The 21,679-nt window shown below is 37.4% G+C and overlaps 1 protein-coding gene across 7 annotated transcripts in view; it reads left to right on the forward strand.

Annotated features, from left to right (window-relative positions):
• The window catches only part of SORCS2 (sortilin related VPS10 domain containing receptor 2), a 552,477-nt gene extending 531,965 nt beyond the window's left edge, over positions 1 to 20,512 (forward strand). Inside the window, exons 26-28 of one of the 7 annotated variants that reach the window (XM_064511468.1) lie at positions 7,072 to 7,229; positions 9,451 to 9,530; positions 9,868 to 20,512. In XM_064511468.1, coding sequence (XP_064367538.1) covers positions 7,072 to 7,229; positions 9,451 to 9,530; positions 9,868 to 9,891 — 262 coding nt within the window. In that variant the 3' untranslated portion in view covers positions 9,892 to 20,512. The remainder of the gene's footprint in view (positions 1 to 7,071; positions 7,230 to 9,450; positions 9,531 to 9,867) is intronic. The other 6 variants (XM_064511470.1, XM_064511469.1, XM_064511473.1 and 3 more) reach the window with 6 other exon arrangements.
• The last annotated feature ends 1,167 nt before the right edge of the window (positions 20,513 to 21,679 follow it).

The raw sequence follows: 21,679 nt of genomic DNA on the forward strand, positions 1-21,679 counted from the left end.
TGTGCCTGTATATTGATAATTTTTTTATTGAAAGAATGCAATATTCAATAAAAATTTTAGGAGGTAATTTCAGCAGAATAACCATATGTTAATTCAGACACCACATGCGAGTGTAAGAGTGAATTATTTTCATACAGAAGTTAGAGAAATGTATAAAATATTGAAGTTTTAATACTGTCCATAATTTTTATGTACCATTCACAAAATTAAGGAGGAGACAGAGGACATTTGATTGTGCTTTCCTTTTTCGCTGATATAAGTTGATAGTCAGATACTCCCTTCAGATAAGGCCTAAAATTCCTTTTTTCCCTGAGTCAGAGAAAGGTTTATTAATGGTAGTTTTATCACTACAGTGATTGGGGTCTACGAGACTTCCAGTTGGCACTGGGGCACAGGCAAGATAGGTTGTCTGCAAAAGGCTGTGTGAACATGCCTTGAATTATTCTCTCTCTCTCTCTCTTTGCCAGCCCAAAAGACAGTTCCTTACTTATGTTAAATTTGATACCTGAAAAGATGAAAGGCAAAAATACTGGCCGGCAGATAAGGCTTAAAAATGGTGTTTGGATTGACTGGGAGGCCAGAACTTCATACTTGCGAACATTTCATACATTTGCCAAGAACAGAGGAATTATTCAGGATTTAGGATAAAATGTATAAAGAAATAGTGCAAAGTCTCATTTGCTAATTGTGAATTTCAGTGTAGAACATAGTACAACCTCCACAGAAAATGGAAAAATCTGTCCCAAACTGCCTGATGATTTCTGAGTGTTGAGGTCCCTTTTGCTCAAGTATTACATATATATGAGTGGGTGTGTGTATGTATGTATATGTATATATAAACACACTGCACTCCCTATGAAGTTTATGTCTGGAAGTGAGATTTGTTCATGTCATAAGAACTCTGGTCTTAATTTACACTAATTTTTATCAATCAGAATTGCAAGATAAAAGATGGCATTGATAAGATGTCAGGGACTCATCTATTACCTTTTGTATGAATCTTTTGGGGCAGTCAGGGCAGCTGTGATGATGAAACTGGCTGTTTGATCTATTATTTTTTGAAAACTTCAATACCTAGAGCTTAAAACTGGTGTCCTTCACAAGAAGTAAATCTCATGAAATTAGGTTGGGGGCGGGGGTAGAATCTGAAAAGAACAGTCCTGCACAAGATGCCTTTTATACAGGCAGATGCCTTCTATACAAAACCTGAGAATTATCTAATCAGGTAGCAGAGTGGGGGCAAGATGTAGAGACAGAAACATTTAAAGGGTATGGGATTTGGGCTGATTAGTTACATGACTAACAAAAAAATATATTGTCTCCTTGCTGCGGAAGGAACACACATTAAAATTGTATAATTTACCATGGTTCTAATTAAAATTAAAATTGTAGGGTCAGATTGCATAATCAGAGCTGTCATGACTGTCTAGTTAGTGATTAGATGATTGTGAACATTGTTACATTGTTTTAGATAGACCATAATCCAAAATACTTAAACAATGACTAGGAAGACTGTTGCCTTCTGTTCTTATCTACAGTAAAATTGCAAGCATTTATCATTTTTTCTATCCTCTGCTTCCCCAAGCCCCCCCCCCCCCCCCCCACACACACACACTTTATCTAATGGTCTTTTTGTGCATGCAGCCACATTGCCTTCTGAGTTGTTCTCGTGAGTGTGTGCTTTAAAAGCTGTGATACTAGAAACCATGGAGCCTGGGACTTGCAAGCATCCCAAGAGTAGTTAGTTGCTTTAGACAAAAAAGCCAAAGCACAAAGAGTCTGAGAACTGCAGGGTTTTGATCCTTCGTACTCAGAGTAAGTAAACAATACAGATAAGGGCTATTTTTACCCAGTAAACAAAAAGTAAATTTTAAATGATAAATGCTTATAGCTTTTAAAGACCAATTCTAGTCCTATACTAGCCCACTAGTGAAGAAAGATGGTTTTAGACAATTTTTTTTTTTTAATTTCCAGTAGTGTTGTATGGCAGTAATGAGAGAGAGGTAATCTCCCAGCTGCCAAATCTCACTGTGGCTATGAAGCAAGAGGTTGTGCAGATAACAAACATGGATATCAGGCAAGCCAAGGATAATTTTCCTTTTGTTTGTTCTTACTTTCTGAGTAAATAAATCAAGTCTTATGCATCATGCTAACAATATGTTACTCTATGCACTAGTATGGTTCAGTTGTTTCACCATCCAGGTAAAATGGACTACAGCTGCTTCCTTTGACTAGAACAATATAAAGCAGCTGGAAAATATTTTTGAGAAATCCATCGCAATTTTTAACACAGATCTGGGACCTGCATATATTTTTTCTAGACCATACCATCTTTACTAAATTTGATTCAATAAAAGAACATTTCTTCCTTTCCCTTTGAAACAATGTTTATATTTGTTGTGGGTTTCAAATTGCCATCCAGAAAAGATTTCTTCCTCCTTTCAGAGCAAACCTCCACAGTGTGAGGTCCTGGGCAATCATACAGAGAAGACAAATAGCACTGTCTCCCCTAAGCGAAGTGGAGGAAAGGAGAATTACATTTTAGCCACATCAAAGCTGCTATATATTCATTATGTTACTAGCAGAAGATATGAAATCATCCTTTTCTTATTCTTTTTTTCTATACAACAGGATGTTAAGATTAGCCAAACTAGAGCAGATTGTTGGTTTTTTCTGCTTAGGTATTTTATCTTGCAATGTATGAAAATCTTCATATTTTAATTTGCATGCAGACTACTGCCTGTGTCCTTAAGGTTGTATACATTGTTTTCAGAAATCTCCATGGATCTACTTCAACCAAATTCATATGATTTTGTATGTACTTCTTTTTTTCCTGGTACTATCAAGTGCCACTTCTGGTAAATGAGCCCCCTCCTGGGTCGTTTCCACAATCTGGAGCAGAACTGTTATCTTTCTGCCTCATTGACTTACCATCTCATTTTCAGTCTCTGAAGAAAACCTATCTTTTCTCCCCACCTTGCTTTATACTAGTTTTATGTTCCATGAGAGCAAGTTTAGTCCCAATCCATGCCATTTAGTTATAAAAAAACAGGCACTAATTTAATGATCCGTAATATTTCATAAAAGCTTCCTCTCAAATCAAAGTAATAGCATGTAGAAAAAAATTCTAAAATGAAAGAGGCAAGTAAATCATGAGTGCCTTAAAGCACAAAGAAGTCATTCATCTGAACATTAATCCAAACACCACAATAGAATACTCTATTTAATGCATTATTATTGTTGTTGGTTTTATTTAAGTTCCAAACAGTATGCTACGTTATTCCATATCCTTTTCCATGCGAATGTGTTCCTATTTTTTGTACTAAACAGAACCTTAATCAAGCCTCTGGAAAATGAATGAAGCTACATAAAGGCCAATGAATATTGGCTCCACAAGGCTGGAACAGAAAGGCAAATAAATGAGAGAGTTTAAATGAGTGGGAATGAATATCTCATCCCTCTCCTGCTGTTTAAGTGCAAACAGTTTCTGGTATGAACTGAATAGATTTTGTAAATATGAGGGGAAAAAATTGCTTTCTGGAGCATCTTCTAGAAAGGTGCAGGACCTGGAGAGCTCAGTCAGGAAGCCATGTGCTGTGACATTCATTAGTAGTTCTGCACAGAGTTAAGTCTCCTGCTCCTATTTTTATGTACTCAAAGCAGGCATGACTATTTTTTCTTCCTCATGATTGAAATAAAATGCTACAGAGAAAACAAAAGGAACTAAAAATGTGAACCATGGAGTGCTCAGCAGAGGTAATTGTCTCCAGTGATAGATGCAAAGCACATGCATTTTGCAGCTCAAGAGTAAACCCCAAAAGAAACTGTATTGTGTAATCTTTTTCTCTGTTCTTATAAATATGCTTTCAATTTGCATATTGCTGATATAAAACTCCTGGGTCAAATTTCATGTCTTGTCATGTTTGCACAGTTGTCTTTTATGTAGACCCAAACATTTCAGCTCTTCCTACTTCAAACAGTTACATTGTCCTCAACATAAATTGCTTCCTTAAGAAGAGCAAAGCACATCAGGGTACACAAAATGTTTCCAGTATAATTAGGGATAACAGCTTCCTTCCTACATGTTAAAGCAGTGTGGAGCAACTGGAAAATTGCCAGAATCAAGCCCATCTTTAGCGAAGATCCAGTATCCACATCCTGTTTCATCCCACAGTGTGGTTGTCCCTTATAAACAGAGCATCTGGTACATGTGTTAAAAATGCCTCTTGAAAAGACTTGGAGTCTCATTTTTTTGAGTCTGGTTGAATTTTTTCCTTGCAAAACTGAGTCAATATGAAACAGAGAGACCTCTGTGAGGTATAAAAGGTCAAATGCCTATAATATATACCTTCTTAAGACCTGTAATATTCTCCCTTCTTCCATTCATACTCAGTGTTACAGTCTAAGATACTTTCCTCTGTAAGTGTGAGGAGCAAAGTATTGAAGAGTCACTGAGTACCTCAAATTTATACCTTCCAGAAACTGCCTTCCTGTACTTAGCAGGATTGGGCTCATGACCTTTAGGTGAGTGAGAAACAACAGTTTACACCTTTTCTACTTTCATCTTTGCTCCGTAAAGAAGTGCTCTAAAGAACAATACATTTAATGATTACTGGTGAATTCGTGAGATTTCTTCATTCAGGTGCCCCTAGTATGTGTAATAGTGTGTACTGTGATCGTGGTGATCTCTAACTAGTAAGTCTCACTTGAGACGTGAGTTTGAAGCCTAAGGATTTACACGGAAGGACACATCTTGTGGCCTGGTTTCAAACAAGTCCTTCAGCATGGGGAAAACACCGGCAGACAACAGTTAAATTGGCAGATCTACTTAACCTTGACTTAACCATAAAGGTATGATGTGCTGTGTGGTTTTGAGATGGATAATATTTTTATTATGTTAAAAATATTTTGATAATGTCATTGATGCTTCCAAAATATGTCAGAATACAGGTTTGAGAAGATTCCCCAATTCTTTCAGCAGCATATGTGCAAATTCCACGGTTGTGGAAAAGTGGCAAAGATGGTCTTTTGGAGTTTGTTTCCCTTAAACATTAGGAGGTGTACTAAGAGTGAGGGATTTGATAGGTTTGGTGTAAGTCTGATTGAGAGTGATACTGTTTTCCACATGACCAGTTTCATAAGCAGACACATTATAAACTGGAGTTTACTGGCTCTAGGAAAAAAAAATTGAAATTAATTACCTAATGTATTTGCTTTGGTAATGAGGAATGTCCTTTCTCCCTGTTAACATGGCTTTTTTTCCCTTAATTGGAGCAGAATGATACAGGGCTTGGCTTTGTATGTATGGCTGTGTTGGAAGAGCCCTCAGACCTGTTGAAGCAGCCATAATAGCACAGTTCTGTGCCATCAGACCCTTTCTTTCATTGTCCTTTGCATTTAGTTAGGGCCTGTGGTTCATTTGCTCCTTGTGCACAGAGGTACAGAAAAGAGTCTTAGTGTGATCAGACTTCCCTTGTGATGCTTATAAAGGGATTAAAATATGTATGATATGATTTTGTATGTGTGTGTATGTATACATATCTATATATGAAAGTATGTATGTGTACAAATATATTTTTCTATATAGAATGCAATTCATCTCATGGATAGTTCAGATTAAAGGGAGAGAATCCTCTTCTGTCATGTTGCATTGTTTAGCAATTTCTATTTATTATATTTATCTGATGATGCAATGAAGGTGCTATTCAAAATAGTTTAGTGCAAGAATCTTTAATCTCAAATGAAAATGGTGCCACTTGGTATAGAGCCTTTCTTCTGAAATAATGGTTAAACACAAGTCATCTCAGAAAAGCCTAGAGAAAACAGAGCAACTCATGTATTTATCCAACTTTAATGCTGCTGTCAGAATACAGAAAAGAAGATAGTCGTTTTTAGATGCCTAAAAATTCATGTCAGTTTTTCTGTTCATCTTCTCATTGTGGCTAAAGGAGCTCAGCAGAAACACTACAGTTCAATCCCATTTTCCCTTTTTCCTTATTGTCTGCCCACTGCAATGCTGTATGGTTGAATACAAACTTTGACAGCCGTGATCAGCTGTCATGCTGATCAAGCTGTCAAGCCGCTTTTTGCAGTGTGGGAAATGGAGCTCGCAACCTGCAACAGCCTCATCAAAAGTGTCTGCTTGGTGAGCAGCATAGGATGTCCTTATGTGCCCAAGCAGATTTCAGATGAATGCAGCTGCAGGAGAGGGTATGGCTCTCTAGGAATGTAAATCTTGTACTCCTTGAGTATACAAAGTCTAACTTAACATAGTTAAGAACTCTTTATTAATACTTATGCTAAAGTTTCCTGGGCACTGGGGTTAATTGGTAATTAAAGCTGGTAAAGCTTTGTAATAGCATTCTTTTAATTTTTCTAGTTCCAAATCAGAATGAATGAATTAAATGCTACCTCCTATAGAAAATTTAGTCTAATGCAGTTCCGAACAGTCTTGGGACAAGCTTTACTCTGTCTCCTTTAATGCTGCCTGCTTGTCTCTACCAAACGTGCCTTGCAGAGAACACTCATCATCTTATCAATGCCTGCTCACCTTCCCATTCCTTACCCCTTGTTTCTGGGTTCCGAGTTCTTCACTCTCTGGTCCCTTTCCATTCCCTGTATCCTGGATTTCTCCTGCTTCTTTCTCCTGATGGAGAGAGTAAGTGCTGTTCTATGCTACTGCTCACCACCAGGGAGATGCACTTAATGGGTTGTTAAGACACTTGGAACCGGGCATGCCTGTGGAGCCTTTTTATTGTTTTACTTCTTAAAAATAGCTTTGCTGTGTTTTTAGTAATGTTTTAGTAATGTCCATTGTCTGTCAATCTTAGTCAAGAAATTGATACTTAATTATTAAAGTAGTAACTCCATTGTTACAAGGCAGTTACATACAACTGTGACAGAATAAGAAGCTGATGATTTTTGGTTGTGAATACAAAGTTAAGGGAGGGTGTAATGGGTGCTGTTCTGTGATTGTGGTTTTACATCATTCTGTTGGAGCTCTCCTCTGATTCCAACATGTGTGTGGCAAGATGGAATTCCATCACAGACTTTCTTCCCTGTCCAATTTAGGAAACTGCCAGGCAGAAATGTCTATGCCCAGATGCACAATGAAAAGGAGCAGGAGATGACAAGCCCTGTTAATCATAGTGAGGACACCCAGAACATCATCCAGGGTGAGGAGTTTATTGATGATGATCTGGACTCTCAAACACTAGGTAACGCAAGAGGTAACTTCAATTTTAGTTTATAAATTTTTGTTAGTGATTGATTTTTAAATGCTGTTAATTTTCATTCTAGCTTTTTTTTTTCATTTTCTACTCAGATTCAGGAAGAAGGAAATACCACTAACAAAGGATTATCTCAATTTTCTTCTTTTTGCTTGTAATCCAGCCTAATGTATTGGTGGCATGCCATACAGACCACGCAGCACAGAAGATAGATTTAATGCTGGGAGACTTACTTAGGCAATTAAGAATGAAATTACATTTGGTGTAGTACAGAGTATAATTGCTAACATTTGAATTACCTCAAGAATACCCTGAATTTGTGGAAAATGGAGTTTAGGTGAGGAGGAGTGGCTTGTAGAGTTGATGTTACCATGATTTCAAATGGATTGTGTCTAGATCTATTGTTTTATTTGCCATACTACCCCAGTGGAATATAAGGTTTTCATAATTAGAAACATTACATTTATACCTAAGTACAAAGTATAATGAATCTCCCCTATTTTAACTGGTAGTTCACCTGTATTCATGGGGTGGTCGTAAGCAACCCATGAGGGAAACTTTCTGTGACTATCTCTTAGTGTAAATGATGTCTGTATCAGATAGAAGGGTGTATCATGTCACCCTAATGCTATCTTTAATGTAGCATAGAGTGCTGATCTATAAAGTTCATTTCCTGTAAAATTTACCATTTTGTTCAGACTGCATTCAGAAGTCTGAGAAGTGTAGCACAATATAAAAAGCTCTCCAGTTCCATTTCTAATTTAGTGAAAATGAAACAGATAACCCAAAGTCTTTGGGATTTGTAACAGTAGCTGTCATGGTGTAACAGGCAACTGTAATGTCTTCATGAACCCCCAGAAGATCTGTTTTAGCTATAGCAGGGGTAGCCTGAGGTAGTACAAAAACCTGTCACAGAAGAAATTTCTTTATCTTGTGTTTCTTCTTTAACTGTCTTTTGTTGTAGATGTCCTTATTTTCATTTGCTAGACCATGTGTTCCTTCTGAGTTCTTGGAGATACAGTATTAGCTTTCAGTAAAAGCGAAGAATCCAGCCTTCAACTTTACTTCAAGCTTTATGTATTTCTGTATTTTCTTTGACAAACTTTGTGTATAAGTATTACTGCATTTTCATTCAGATTCTGCAAGAAGACCTTGGTGGTGCTCCTAATTATACTGGAGTTAATTCCAAAGACACCCCGGGAAAAACAAAGCCTGTGTTGAAATTGTTTGATTAACTCACCTCCAGGGTCTTTGGAGCAGAATGCTGAATGCAGACAAAGTGCATGCAGACATGCCTATTAAAATGGAGCATTCAAAAACCTCTAGTACAAATGTACAAAATGTACAAGGTACAGAAGCATAACTTCTTTCATAGGTAGAAAATCCTCATGGCCTATTTATGTGAAGCAGTTTGGGACTGTGGAATGAAGAAACGCCACCCTGATTTGTAACACATTCAGAAATAGTCTCCTTACTTGCTCACTTTTGGCTAAATGGGCCTGATCCTGCACTCCTTACTGAGAGAAAACTTTTCTTGCCTCTGGATAGAGCATTGTTAGGGTTAAGGAGTGCAAGATCATGACATTTTGATGTGAAACTTAGACAGTTAGCAAATGCAGATCTCAAGGTGATCTGTGCTTCTGCCAGGTTGTCAGCACCAGCAGCATTCCCAGTGGAGCATGAAGAGTTCATTTCTGTGGGTTATAATCATCTATATTCATCAGCTACTGTACAGCTTTTAGACAAAAGACTTTATTTAAGACATAAAATTATACTTCTGCTCTCCGCACTGTTTTGTTACTTGCAACACTTTCCACTAGCTCCGGTATCACTCAGTATTGCCTGGAAAATATTCCTGTTTATGATACTCTTCTATTTTATCTGGCTGGAGTATGAAACCTATTATAATCCCTGCTTTATATTAAATTCTATTTTACAACATTATTTACAGAAGGTTCTTAGGCTATGGAGATTCCTGCTAATTCGGATGAGCTCTTTCCCTCCCTGTTAGGGAGATCACTGTAACAGCCTCCGCTCCATGCACAGCAGGGTTTTACAGGCCTAGGTTTCTGTTTGTTCTCTCTCTTCTCATAACTTTTGAATTTCCACAGTACAGTATTTCCAGACTCACCCATCCACTTTTTTTGTTTTCTATATATTTTATGTTGCCTACTTTATCGCAACCCCCACGTTGGGACTCCTCAACACCATTACCTTGCAGTGACTCCTTCTGGGAGAAGTGGCAACTTGAACAGCTACAGAGTTCCCCTATTGCTGATGCCGGTCAGTGTCCAGTCCCAGGTCAGTGGCATGTTGAATGGAAGCCTCAGGTTCCATTCTCCTCCCTCACCTGCACCCCTCAAGACAACTACACCTTTTTAAGCCACAAAGAGAACCAACTTATTCTGTCACAGGGATAGAAACCCTAGGACTTCACCACAAATTCACCATCATGAGCAAAAGTTTTAAGCAAAAGTATGCTGTAGGTACACGGAGCTGTTGCACCAGCCATCACCTGATCTGTTCTTTGATAAAAACACTTTTTATGTGATTGACTTGTCCCTGAACTAAAAGGGGGATTTATTGTGAAGCACCCAAAATATACTAATATCAGCCTTTTGTTTTTATATTTTCATAGGCAATCACTCAGGCGTGGTTTTGAGCATCAACTCCAGAGAGATGCACAGTTACCTGGTTAGCTGATATTTACAGCTGAACACAAAAACCGAAAGACACTTCTCTGTATCGTTTTATTTTTCCCTGGTGATATCACAAAATTTCAAATATGGCTGTAAATGCTGGTGGAGAGGAGGTTCATTAACAGTCCTGTGGAAAAAAGCATCCATCATCAGTTACCCGGGAGAAGGATAATACATCTTGTGTTCACTCTATGGCCTGGAAACTTGTTACAATTCAAACTCAAACTAAAGTAGCAAATTTGTAGCCCTAGGCACATTCAATGCCACATTCTTTCTTTTTCTGTATATGTTCTAGTTTCTTTGTGTTTATTTTTAGAAGGATTGACTGTAACTTTTTAATTATATTTTTAATTGCGGTAATCAGTGGAAGGCTGGGACTCTTCAGCTTGAAATATTGATTTGTAGACAAGTGACTAGAACAAACAGATGGCTCGTTGAACACTATATTTTTTCAGAAGTCTGTAATTCAGAAATGGTTCTGTACCGAGAGAGGTCTTAGCAAGGAGACAAATGCACTCCTAGTGAATTCAAGTTCTTAACTTAAAAATGTGTGAGACAATCTAATGAACTTAGGCTTAGGCCCTTCTATTGTTTAACGGAATCAAAGTGTTAGGATATTCTAAAATCGTAGAATAATGCTCTTGTAAGTGTAGCAAGTCCTGACAAACCATCAGCACTGGTATCTCTCCCAATCCCACCCTGTGTGAAAGATAAAACACCAGCTTGATGCTTTTTCCAGACCAGGTGCCTTCACTTGCAGACAGTCATTTCAGTTGCTCTCATCTTCTAACCAAGCACCTCTAGAAGGATGGCAGCTGCCAGATCGGTTATCATATAAAAAACTGTTCTGACGTCCTGTCTCTTTTTAAATTTCCAGAGTGTGTAAATACCTCCTTTAAGTAGCTTTCTTTGTATGGTTATTTTTTAAAAACTTCCTATTCATAGGGCAGAGGTGCCGGGTATGTCAGAGTTCTCCTCCAAGCAGGATAGCATAGCGCACCAGAATCCCCTTGCTCCTTGGATTTTCCCTGGTTGTTCCCGTGGTGTTTGCCCTTGGAGGTGGGGGGGGGGGGGGGGACACTCGTACCTGAACTTTGCCACTTGGCTATGTTTGACAATCCAGAGGGCCTTGAGGAGGATCTACTGAGGTACAGGGGCTCGCATTTCCTTTCTCCCACCACAGGGTGTCACTCAGTCCCTATCAGGCACTGGCCCCTATTTCTGCAGGAAGGGCAGTGGGCATTTTTAAAGAGCCACCTACAGAAAGGGCATGTGAGTCAGTTCAGAGTTTCCTTATCCCAACCTCCACATCCATAGGGAATGGAAATCCAGTGAATCCATGAATCCACACCTTGCTGGTCATTTTTATGTGTGTTTTGGAGCTGTGTAAAAAAATGGACTGTGATGTGATGAGTTTAAACATTTGGCATCCCATGTTATCACGACTGCCTCGAATTAGGACACTTCCATCAGAAACCTATAAAATCTCTTCACCTTTTGCCTTCAATAGAGACTAAATGGCTCTTTGCTCAGTGAATGTCATACTAATGCTGGTAGCAAATTACCACACCAGCTTGCTTAAAGAGGTTACAGATAGTTAACTGCATCCTTGTGAATAAACAAACACAAATAATGAATGCTGATAAGACAGAACAGAACTATTTTAAAATTATCCTATGCATTGGAGTCATTTTTCCGTGTAGCTGTGGATGTTGTAGAACATATTTTCATCAAATGCAGCAGCCTTGGATATAATAATTCAATGTAGTACTGTCGACTCTCACAAACCCCACAGGATCTGTGTGTAAAGCACAAGAAATTCTAGTGTAGAATCTAAGTGTATGGAACTAGGTGGAAAAGTTAAAGATTCTGACAAGTGCTTGAAAGCTGCTCAGGAAAATAATTTCAAAAAATCTTTCTAAAATTTCCACCTATGTAGTTCTAGACTGTCATGCAAACATGATTTACAGAGAAGCAATGTTCTGGTTGACTGCCGTATGCAGGACTCTGTATAAATCTGAAGTGTTCCATGCATCCGAGTCTGGGTTTCATGAAGAGAAATGCAAATACAAAATGCACTGTGCTTTGGAAGCTCTCAGGACTCTTGTGTCAGAGGCTTGCCCTTCCTCCCAGCTCTTTAGCTTCTCTCTAGTGGAAATGAACTGGAACAGAGAGTAAAATAGTGTTGCAAACAGCTTACTGTTTCCTGAGAAATAAATTTGAAGTGGGCTATTTATGTAGGGCAGTTGAGTAGTGGATTAGCCTTATGGAGAAGGAATGGGATGAAAATTCTAGCTTGGGGTCTTTCTCCCATTGCTTATGTGGTTGGCTAAGGACACTAGGAACAAAGTCACACATACTAATTTTTGCTTTAACAACTACCTTCATATATTTTAAACAGTGCAATTTGTGTCTCTGATGACAGGAGTCCTTTGGAATACAGTAGAATGTTTAATGGCTAGGTACTTTAATTAACACTTAACACATATATAGTGCCTGTAACATATTTCTCTGATGATGATTAACTTAATTCATGCAGCACTCCTGTGAGGTTGGTTTGTCATGTCTTAAAAACACTGTGTTTTCTAAAGAGAAGTCACTATTGCCATATCTATATTAATAATACCAGCAGATAATAAAGGAAACCTTTGATTCCATGGTAAAAATAATTTTAAAATGAATTATTTTAAAACTGAGAAAATGCCCTTCCCTTTCAAGGTCACTTAGTTTATCTGTAAATAAAAATTCTCACTAGTGCTAAGTTTTGAATCTCTTGAATTACATCTATGGCATCTTTGTATTTTTAAATGGCATATATACATACTATTCTTTGCATATATTCAAAACCCTAGTATATGTGTATACAGAAACATAAAGTTGTTTATATGCACAAACACTAGGCACACATGCCCGCAGATACACATGCAGTATTTAGACATACCCCAGTTAAATTTGCTCGTGAGGAAGGGTGATTTGATGGCTGAGAAACAGAAGATGGCTATCAGGTGATCTGGATTCTATCCCCAGACTTCAGGCAAGTTATTTAACCTATATGTGCCTCAGTTTCCCCACCTGTAAAATGGGGCTGATAATTACCTACCTCACAGTGGTATTGTGAGGCTAAATTAATTATTGTTTGTTCAGGATCTTCAGAATGAAAGAATTATGGGAGTATAAATTATTACTAGTCTTGCTTTCTTTGTTTTACTTGCTGTTACTGCTGTTATTAAAGGTAGTCTAGGCAAACCAACCACAGTTATGTGTAAATATAAAAAATATATAATCTGAAAAGGTACATAATTGTTAAAGAGAAAAAAGTGTAATTTGATTTAAAACTCTTATTGGGATGCAATGTTACATGATGGCATTGCAACATTAGTTGTGATTTTGCTCATTTCTCTTAAACATATCAGTTTTCCACGGTGTTGTTGGTTAAAAGCCTTATAAAAATGGGTACAATGATGTAGCAACTACATTGATACCTGTCAGCACTGATACTGAACTATTTTAAAATCACTAACAGTAAAACTGGCAGTGTGTTAGCCTCTTTTATACCTTGTGGCTTAAACTGTTACATATTTGCAACTTTAAAAACACCCTTTACTTTTCAGAACACTCCAAGAAATACTGGTATGAGGCATTCTAATGTAACCATCAAGATTTACAGCTGCTGTCTTTGGTTTCCCTTTTAACATAAAAAAAAAGGAAGAGGTTCTTGTTTGAAATGGTTTCATTTTAGCAGTAAAATGTTCCATGCATACAATGAACTCAGAAATGCTCAGGAGACATTTAGGGAAATCCCACATACAGTGTAAATTAATTTCTCAAAAACAAAAACAATATAAAACAAAGTATGTTTTTATACCCTGCAAATGAGGGTGTTAGACTATGAAGAAATAAAAAGTGCCAGCATGAGGCAACATCTTGTATATCTCCACTTCACTTTCAAAGTTTTGGACTGTTCTAGGATAGTCTCGTTGAATTATATCATTTTTGCTGAGTTTTCTGCTTTCAGTGACTAGTGTAAAATGGAGTAAAGTGTTTCTTCAAATGAAGTAGATTTGGTAGATTACTGTGCTCTGGACAGACAAATCAATGATCTGCCTTTATCAGTTCGTAGTACAAAGCAGATTTCATCTAACATCACTATGACTGATAGCTGTGTTCTAGGTCCAATGAGAAATTCCTCTAATGGGGATACTCTCCTACTGCATGATATCTCTTAAATAGAAGTTAGCAGAATGGGACTACTTTGGTTTCCATTCTTGTTAAATTAACATGAATACATGCTCTGAGAAGTGTTTGTTTCATTGTTAAAAATTAAGAAATACATGCATTTGTTTGTAATATTGTTTTGATGATGAACCAATGGTTCTGATTTGCTTTGAATTGTTAGCATTATTTGAAGTCCAATACAGTGTCACCAAGTTGATGGTATTGGTGGTAATTTCAGTCGTGGATTTTCCTATGTTCACAATGTTTTCTAATTATTTTTAAATGAGTCTTTTGTGGAAAAAGACTACAGTTTTAATTTCTTTGCAGAATAACTAACAGTTGGAGTTGCTATATATTGGTTGATACTGTTATGTTGTTGCCATCTTCACTTATATTTGAGAGTTTTAGATGAAAATAAGCACACATTTCTCTCAGAATGTTGGCTTTTCAGTAGAAAGAAATTTGTAAGCACTTACCTTTTCAAATACGGATTTTTGTTGGATCTTCTAGTCCATCAAAGAGTAAGTTGCTTCCTGGCTCATTTTCTCTATTCTATTCCCAACTGAGCATTGCTTCTACAACTGTCTTTATGAGACTGGTGTATAGCCTGATCTTACTAGTCTGTGGAATTCCTTCTAAAACTTCCATTAGAATAGCATTTAAGTGCCTAGAAGTAGTTATAGCATCTACTCAGAAAGCTTTCATAATATTAAGTCTGTATTTTCATGTTCCTTATTTCCATTCAGTATTTTTAGCATTAGCCTTCTCAGTGCCAATTAAAGTATTTATTTCTGTCATGGATAAGTATGTAATGTTTTTCACTTACTTTCAGACTAAAATCATTAAAGTGACAAATGTTGAAAGAACTCAGACCCACAATTAGCTTTAGCACTTAAAAGCCTGGTCCTGCAGCCTTTGGACTTAGTTTTTTAATCTTTCTTCATAAGTCAGTCCTTTTACCTTGCTTGATCACCTCTGTAGCTTTTCTTTGAATTCTTTTTGTTGTCAAGTGGACAGGAATATAGAATGTTTTTTGGATGTCTAGAGGTACTAGAACAACTCATTTCCCAAATTTGAGCATGAATGTTTTATGAACTAAGTTTTTATTTTTCCTTTCTTTTTAAATTTTTTGTGTAGGGCACAGGGAATGGTATCATCAGAGAAATTAAGATCTGTAATGTATATAAATGGTACTTCAGAATGGTATGAAGACTAAAGAATGTATTTCTTGCACAAATGCCATGTTTTTCTGAAATTGATACATAGAGCAAGTCAATGTCATGCTTTTTAATATGCAAGATCTTATTTCTCTAAGTCCTTAGTCCCTGCCTTTTCTCTTCTGTTAGATGGAGTAACAAACTGCTCAAAATAGGAATTGTGGAGCCATGTAGGTCCAAATGAAGGTTTTCATTGCCTTTTTCCCCTTTTTTCTTCTGTTAGGCTTGTCAGGACTACAAGTTTCAGCTATTTTATGTGCTGGTAGCTGTGACAATCTTCAGGAAGAGAATCTTTAAGACATGAAATAACAGAAAGGCTTAGAAGTATGTATTCTGAAGTGCAATGATACAGCCATGTAGACAGCGCTAGGCTATGAATATGCTAGGCAAAACAAAATCCTTATTAAAGAGCTGTTATAGCTTGCATCCAAATATTCTTTTTTATGTAATATCTCCTCAAGTACATATTCTTAATTGCATACCCTTTCTCTCTTCTTCTAAATTGATTTCCTTTTTAGGGATGACATTTATTAGCCCTGAAAAAAGGGGAAACTTGCTTTTATGCAAGTAATTCTATTTAAAATTATTTCCTTGCAACACTTGAAAGCATTGCCTACATTTAAGCTTATATTGATCGTATTTGATTTCTGAGTTTCTGTAGAATTTGCATCTTTATTCTATAATAGTTTGTTGCAATACAGTGCACATAAAGCCTTGCCAAGCAGCAATAATGCATACAGCAGTATATGGCACTACTTAAATAAGATGCCTTTCTTGTGTTTATTCTTAGTGGTATAATGAGGATTTTAGTCACCAGTTAAGTCCAGGCATTCCAAATAATTTTTTAGCATGTCTTCTATTTTATTTGGTGCTACTTTCAGTCAGCTTTTGATACTTAAATGCAGCTCCTACTAACACTATTTGCTGTTACAGATCAAAATGCAAGAATTGGCTTATTCTGTTTAAAAAACAAGAAGTATTAATTCACAACTTCTGTTTATGTAGTTAAAACAGTTTAGAAATTAAATCTTTTTAAAACAATGAAAGAGGTTTTTTTAATGAAAATTCCTTCATATAAGAAAACAACAGACTTGTATCCACATGTTTTTTGAGACAATCTGGTTACAGATTATAATTAGGAAGGTTTATGCAGAAGGAGAAATGTACATCCCAAATATCAGTATCACGCACCTAGGCAATTTGCGAACTATAAAACTAGTCTAAAGAAGAACGTTGTTAATACACCATTTACATGACCCAGATTCACAGAAGGGTATTTAAGTAGTGAAGATTACAGATTATTATCACAAAGATAGGAAGATGCCCAGTTTACCAGTTCCATTCGCTGCTTACCCTCTTCCCTCTGGTTGTGGTTTGTCTTTTGAGATGCTGAACTCTTCAGGGAAGTGACGTGCATTGTTCAATGCTTGGAACTTTTTGTTAAGCAGTTGGTGGCACTTTATAGAAAAGCTTATCTGAATTTCTGTTCTCCTCCTGTTCTGTTTTTCTTCATTTCTATTTTCCCCTCTCTCTTTTTCTTCTACTGTTTTTTTTTCTTTTCATTGTAGCTGGTGTTTGTTGCTCTGCCTTGCCTGCCTTTCCACTTTTGATGACAGTTCTCTACAGTGCACTTTCTCTCTTTCTTTTTGTTTTATGTTCTGTTTCTGTCTGTGTTTCTTTCCCACTTTCAGTTCTTTTAATCTTTCATTTTTGATTTTGGCTCCCATTTCCTCTAAATCTTTCTGGAACTCTTCCCTTTTGCCTTTCTAGGACTTCCCTCAACTGCTTTTCTCCGGAGTGCACGTATTTCCAGTCTGAAATTTGGATGAGTGTTGTACTCCCTCTAAAAATGATAAACCTGTAACTAGCATTTTCCTCTCTCATCCATGTATATATTTACCTTGCTGTCTGTCTTTCATGGAAAATATATATTTAATTGACAGACAGCTATACCCATCATCTCCCAAATGCTCCTTCTGTTTCATTTCGTGTTATGGGGATGAGATACAGTGTTTTCATGAGTTTGTTGGAGCACAGCAAGGACTGCCTTACTCTGACTCTCCTTCAAACTGACAGGTACAGAATAGCAGCAAGGTTGGGCAGAGGCATCTTGCCAAACAGTTGATCTGCATATGTGTTTCAGTGTGGATTGCTGAGGACTAAGCTAGAACATAGCCTTTTAGATAAAATTGTTACAACCTGAAGCTGAAGAACAGTCAAGATAGAGGGTCCATTGCTAAGCGCAGAGGCTGGTCCAAGGATCCTTCCTCTTGGGAGTAGTTTGACTGTCAGGTTTGTGGGACAATTCTGTTTGTGACTTTTCCTAGAGACAGAGGTAAGTGGCTGTCTTTCAAGTCCCATAAAATACAGGGTTAACCAGAGTTGTTGGAGGAGCATGGAGAGGATGGAGCAAGATAATTAGACAATTCAGAGGTGTCTTTGTAGGGTAGAGCCTGTTTGAAGGGGAGTGTATGTGAGATAGATGCAGGAGGGAGAGGGGCAGACAAGACTAAACAAGAGAGGGGAAAAAGGAGGGAAAAAGACAGTGCTGTCGGTGTGTATCATTTTGCCATGAATTGTTGATTTTATGTTTTTCTCAAGGTTCTGGGCAGTGGAGCTTATTTTAATATGCTGTGATTTTTAATGGCAAATATTCTTCATTTTGCTGGTTGCATAGAGGAAATTTAAACCAGGAGCCTAAACTGCTGCAGCACCAGGAACATGGCAATGCTGAATTATTTGCAACTTCTATGTATAATTTGAGTGGATCTCATTCACAGCGTCATAACACTTGCGGTACACTGGAAAGGTTGCTTCACAGGAGCCGGAGTGCATGCATGTGGACTTCAGAGGCATAGCCCTGATGTAGGAAGGTGAACTGCCAGCTTTTCCTTTCGAGATGACTGTAGGCCAGGTTATCATTTGCTGGTGGTGCTGCCCCCTAACACAGCACTGGGCTAGGAGGCAAGGGAGAAGAGTTATTTTGTGGGGTCTGTGTCTTGGATTTATGATGCTTGAAATATAATTTGCTAGAATTGCTCTATGTCCTGTAACTTTGCAATTTTTGGAGAGGATGAATGGATTCGTTGAGTAGCCATAGTATTCCTGAGACTAAATGCTAGCCACTGGAGTTTACTGGACATGTGACTCAAAGTTGCTGAATTTAAATTTTAGCAATAGAGAGTTCTTCCATTTCTTGTACACGCCAAACATTTGCGTGTAGCTCCTTTTTTTATTTGTCACTGACAGGTTATGATTTATTATCTCATGGATGTATCTCATGAGCTGCACTTGCTGCAAGGCAGCAGACTCCAAAAGGAAAACCTAATCAAATGGAGAGGTATACCCGAATTCTCCCCTCTTGATCCCAGTCTCTTCTGAGTTGCTTTTCTCTGGTTTTACTCTGGCCCTGCCAGCAAGCTGGCCTGATGGCAAAAGGGGATTAACTCATTTTTATCTATTTTTATGTGACTGAGAAAAATACAAAAAAAATTTGTAAAGGAATAGCAGATTGATTGAGGTAGAGAACTTGATAATCCGTCAGGGCTCTTTGGGAAGCTTCCAGTGTTTGTGCTTTATCTTACCACATCTTTATATAAATGTCAACAGCTACTCTGATTTCCCTTTCCATTACCCATAGTATTCCAGTACCCATACACGTGTCTTTGCAAAAAGGAAGGTAGTTCTAAAGAATATAACAAATGCCTGTGTTGCAAGTGTGGTTTTAAAAGATATCAGCAATCGCCCTTCCTTGCCTAAATAAACGTATGGAGAGTATCATTATTTGTATTTATAAAGCTGGACTAGGAACATGAATTCAGCATGGATTAAGTTTTGGAGAAAGATTTGGAGAGATCTGGAATAGAAGTATTTTCCATTTTAAAAGTAAAGGATGAATGCCATCATATTTACAGTACACTTCGGGCTACTTCAACACATGTGGGTCCAAAATCTTTCATTCCATACTCTCATAGATAGATAAAGATTTTGCTGGCATTACCCATGTGAACAAAGGAGAAAAATTTGGCAATTAGACCAAGCCAAAATCAGACTTTTGGACTAATTAGAGCTATGGCTCTTGGTAAGAATATGAAAGCCAATAAAATAAGAACTAGACTTGACACATAACTTGTGAAGATTCCCAGAGCATTTCTTGCTACCCCATTGTTAATATGGAGCATCATTTATTTGTCATTACTAGACCAAATTCTACCTTAATTTATGACCATGCAAGTCCACTGTCTCATCCACTATGAATTTGACATGTAGGTGTGGGCTAAAATCAGTCTTTTTCTCACTGTGTCCGTACTCACACAGGTAGTTGGCTGATTTTGTTGGCTGTAATTCTTATTCCTATGGTTAGCATGAGAGTACTTTGTACAGATGTGAGAGAATTATGACAAAGATAGAGCTTTCTTAGTTTTTTTTTTAATACAGCCACTTGTTCTGATCAGCAGATGCTTAACACTGTGTTTATAAATGGATTTCTGACAAGGGGCCATTGTAATCCACATAAAGGCTCTTAGTGGTAATCGATATACTGTAGTACCTATCTTTAACATACGTGAGTATGCAGTCCTTTCCTTTTGCCTTTGCACATTTTAATACTTGTGAAAACAGTACATGCCCTTTCCTACTTTTATTTCAAGAAACCTTGACTTTGTCTAGGCTTCTTTGTACACAGTATCAGGACTCAAGGGAAGAATTAAATTAATCCATAATTGGTGCATTGTCATAAATGGGGAAAAGTGTTATTTGTATATTTTTTGTAAATATGTAACATTTAATGGCAGTTTTGTAGTGACGTGCTGTTTTTGAGAAAAGAATCAGATATATGTTTGAATATGCTTAATGTAACAATTAACTGTGATTCAATTGCACAATTAATAGCTTGATCAAAAGTCTTGTGCAATATGTAGTGCACACACATAACCAAGTTATCTGTTATTGACCCACAACCAAGTTTTTGGCAACTTTTAATGATGCTGATAAACTGTGCAATATAGTTTATCACAGTCTTTTTCAGCTTCCAAACATGTAGCAGGCAAACTACTGTATACGTACCTGTGTACTCCACTGCATCCAAAGGTATGCATTTGTCTTGAGAACCTGCACTACAGGTTTTTCTTTAATAAAATTTCATTCTAAATTATTTGTTGCTTTGTTTTTCTTGTGAAATAGCTCATGGGATTTGTGGAGGGCAAAAGGTTTAATCAGAGTTTTTGTATGTTTTTATTCGTCAGTCACTAGCAGCAAACTAACCAACTCGAGCAACACTGAAATCAAAGGCTGCAGCAAACCTTCATCCTCTGCATTAGAACAGGATCTGTCCTTTTTCCTTTTTCCCTAGGAATAGAGTTCAGCTGCAGTATAACTGGCCTGAGGGTGACACTCTGTGGTGAGGTTGAAGCCATGCAATTACCGTGAAAGAAAAATAGTGTTGAATGTTCTTCTAAAGCTCAGATGAATTGAAAGCTTAGTATTTCTCTCCGGCTAAAGAATTAAATTCAAAAGATTTTAATGTTGGTGTCCCTGTAATAAGGAGCCACAAATAGAATAAAATTTTGTGTGTTGTTTTGCCCTTCCTGTGCCTTTATTCCAGCTCTTCCATTTTCATTGGCTTCTTCATACACTACTTGCTCCTTATTTATTTATTTTTCCTTTAACTTTATTGTTTTTCCTTTATTCTACTTGTTTCCTGATGAGTTGCATGTACTATATGGGATGTGCACCTTTTTGAAAAACTGAAGGGTCTGCAAATCAAAAACTGTCCTTAAGCTAGCTGTATGTAAGGACTGGGCCCCAGCTCTGGCAGTGTGTTCTCCTGTTACTGATCCTGCAGGTGCTGTGCTGGTTTGCTGAAGTTCATGGATTTCTAAGGTCAGAATATACTCTGCATCCCTGCAATTTGGAAGTTCTTGCCTGGTTCAAAGTTTTGAGGTAAGCTGCTGCTGACTTAGTTTGGAATTAACTGTTACAATGCGATTTATGATTTGCTGAGAGGTGGTTGCTGCTGTACAGATTGGCCTTCCCAGTCAAATCCTGAGTCTGGTAAAATAAAGCCTTGACAGTTCTTTTCACTGCCTAACACCCACAACAGGGAAGAACAGAGATGTTGCTAAGCACTGTGGCTGTGTATGTGTAATGTGAAGTCTTATTAAACCTCACATCAGAATAGAGCAAGCACATATCTGTACCAATTTTATAAATCAGCCGTAGAAGTTTTATACACTATAATGAGGTTTTAATGGGACAAAGAATGGATTATTTATTCATGGAGTGGCTATGTTTTGAGGATCAGAAGATGGGCAATGGGAAG

The sequence above is a fragment of the Dromaius novaehollandiae genome, chromosome 4 (assembly GCF_036370855.1).
Source record: "Dromaius novaehollandiae isolate bDroNov1 chromosome 4, bDroNov1.hap1, whole genome shotgun sequence".
Lineage (NCBI taxonomy): Eukaryota > Metazoa > Chordata > Aves > Casuariiformes > Dromaiidae > Dromaius > Dromaius novaehollandiae.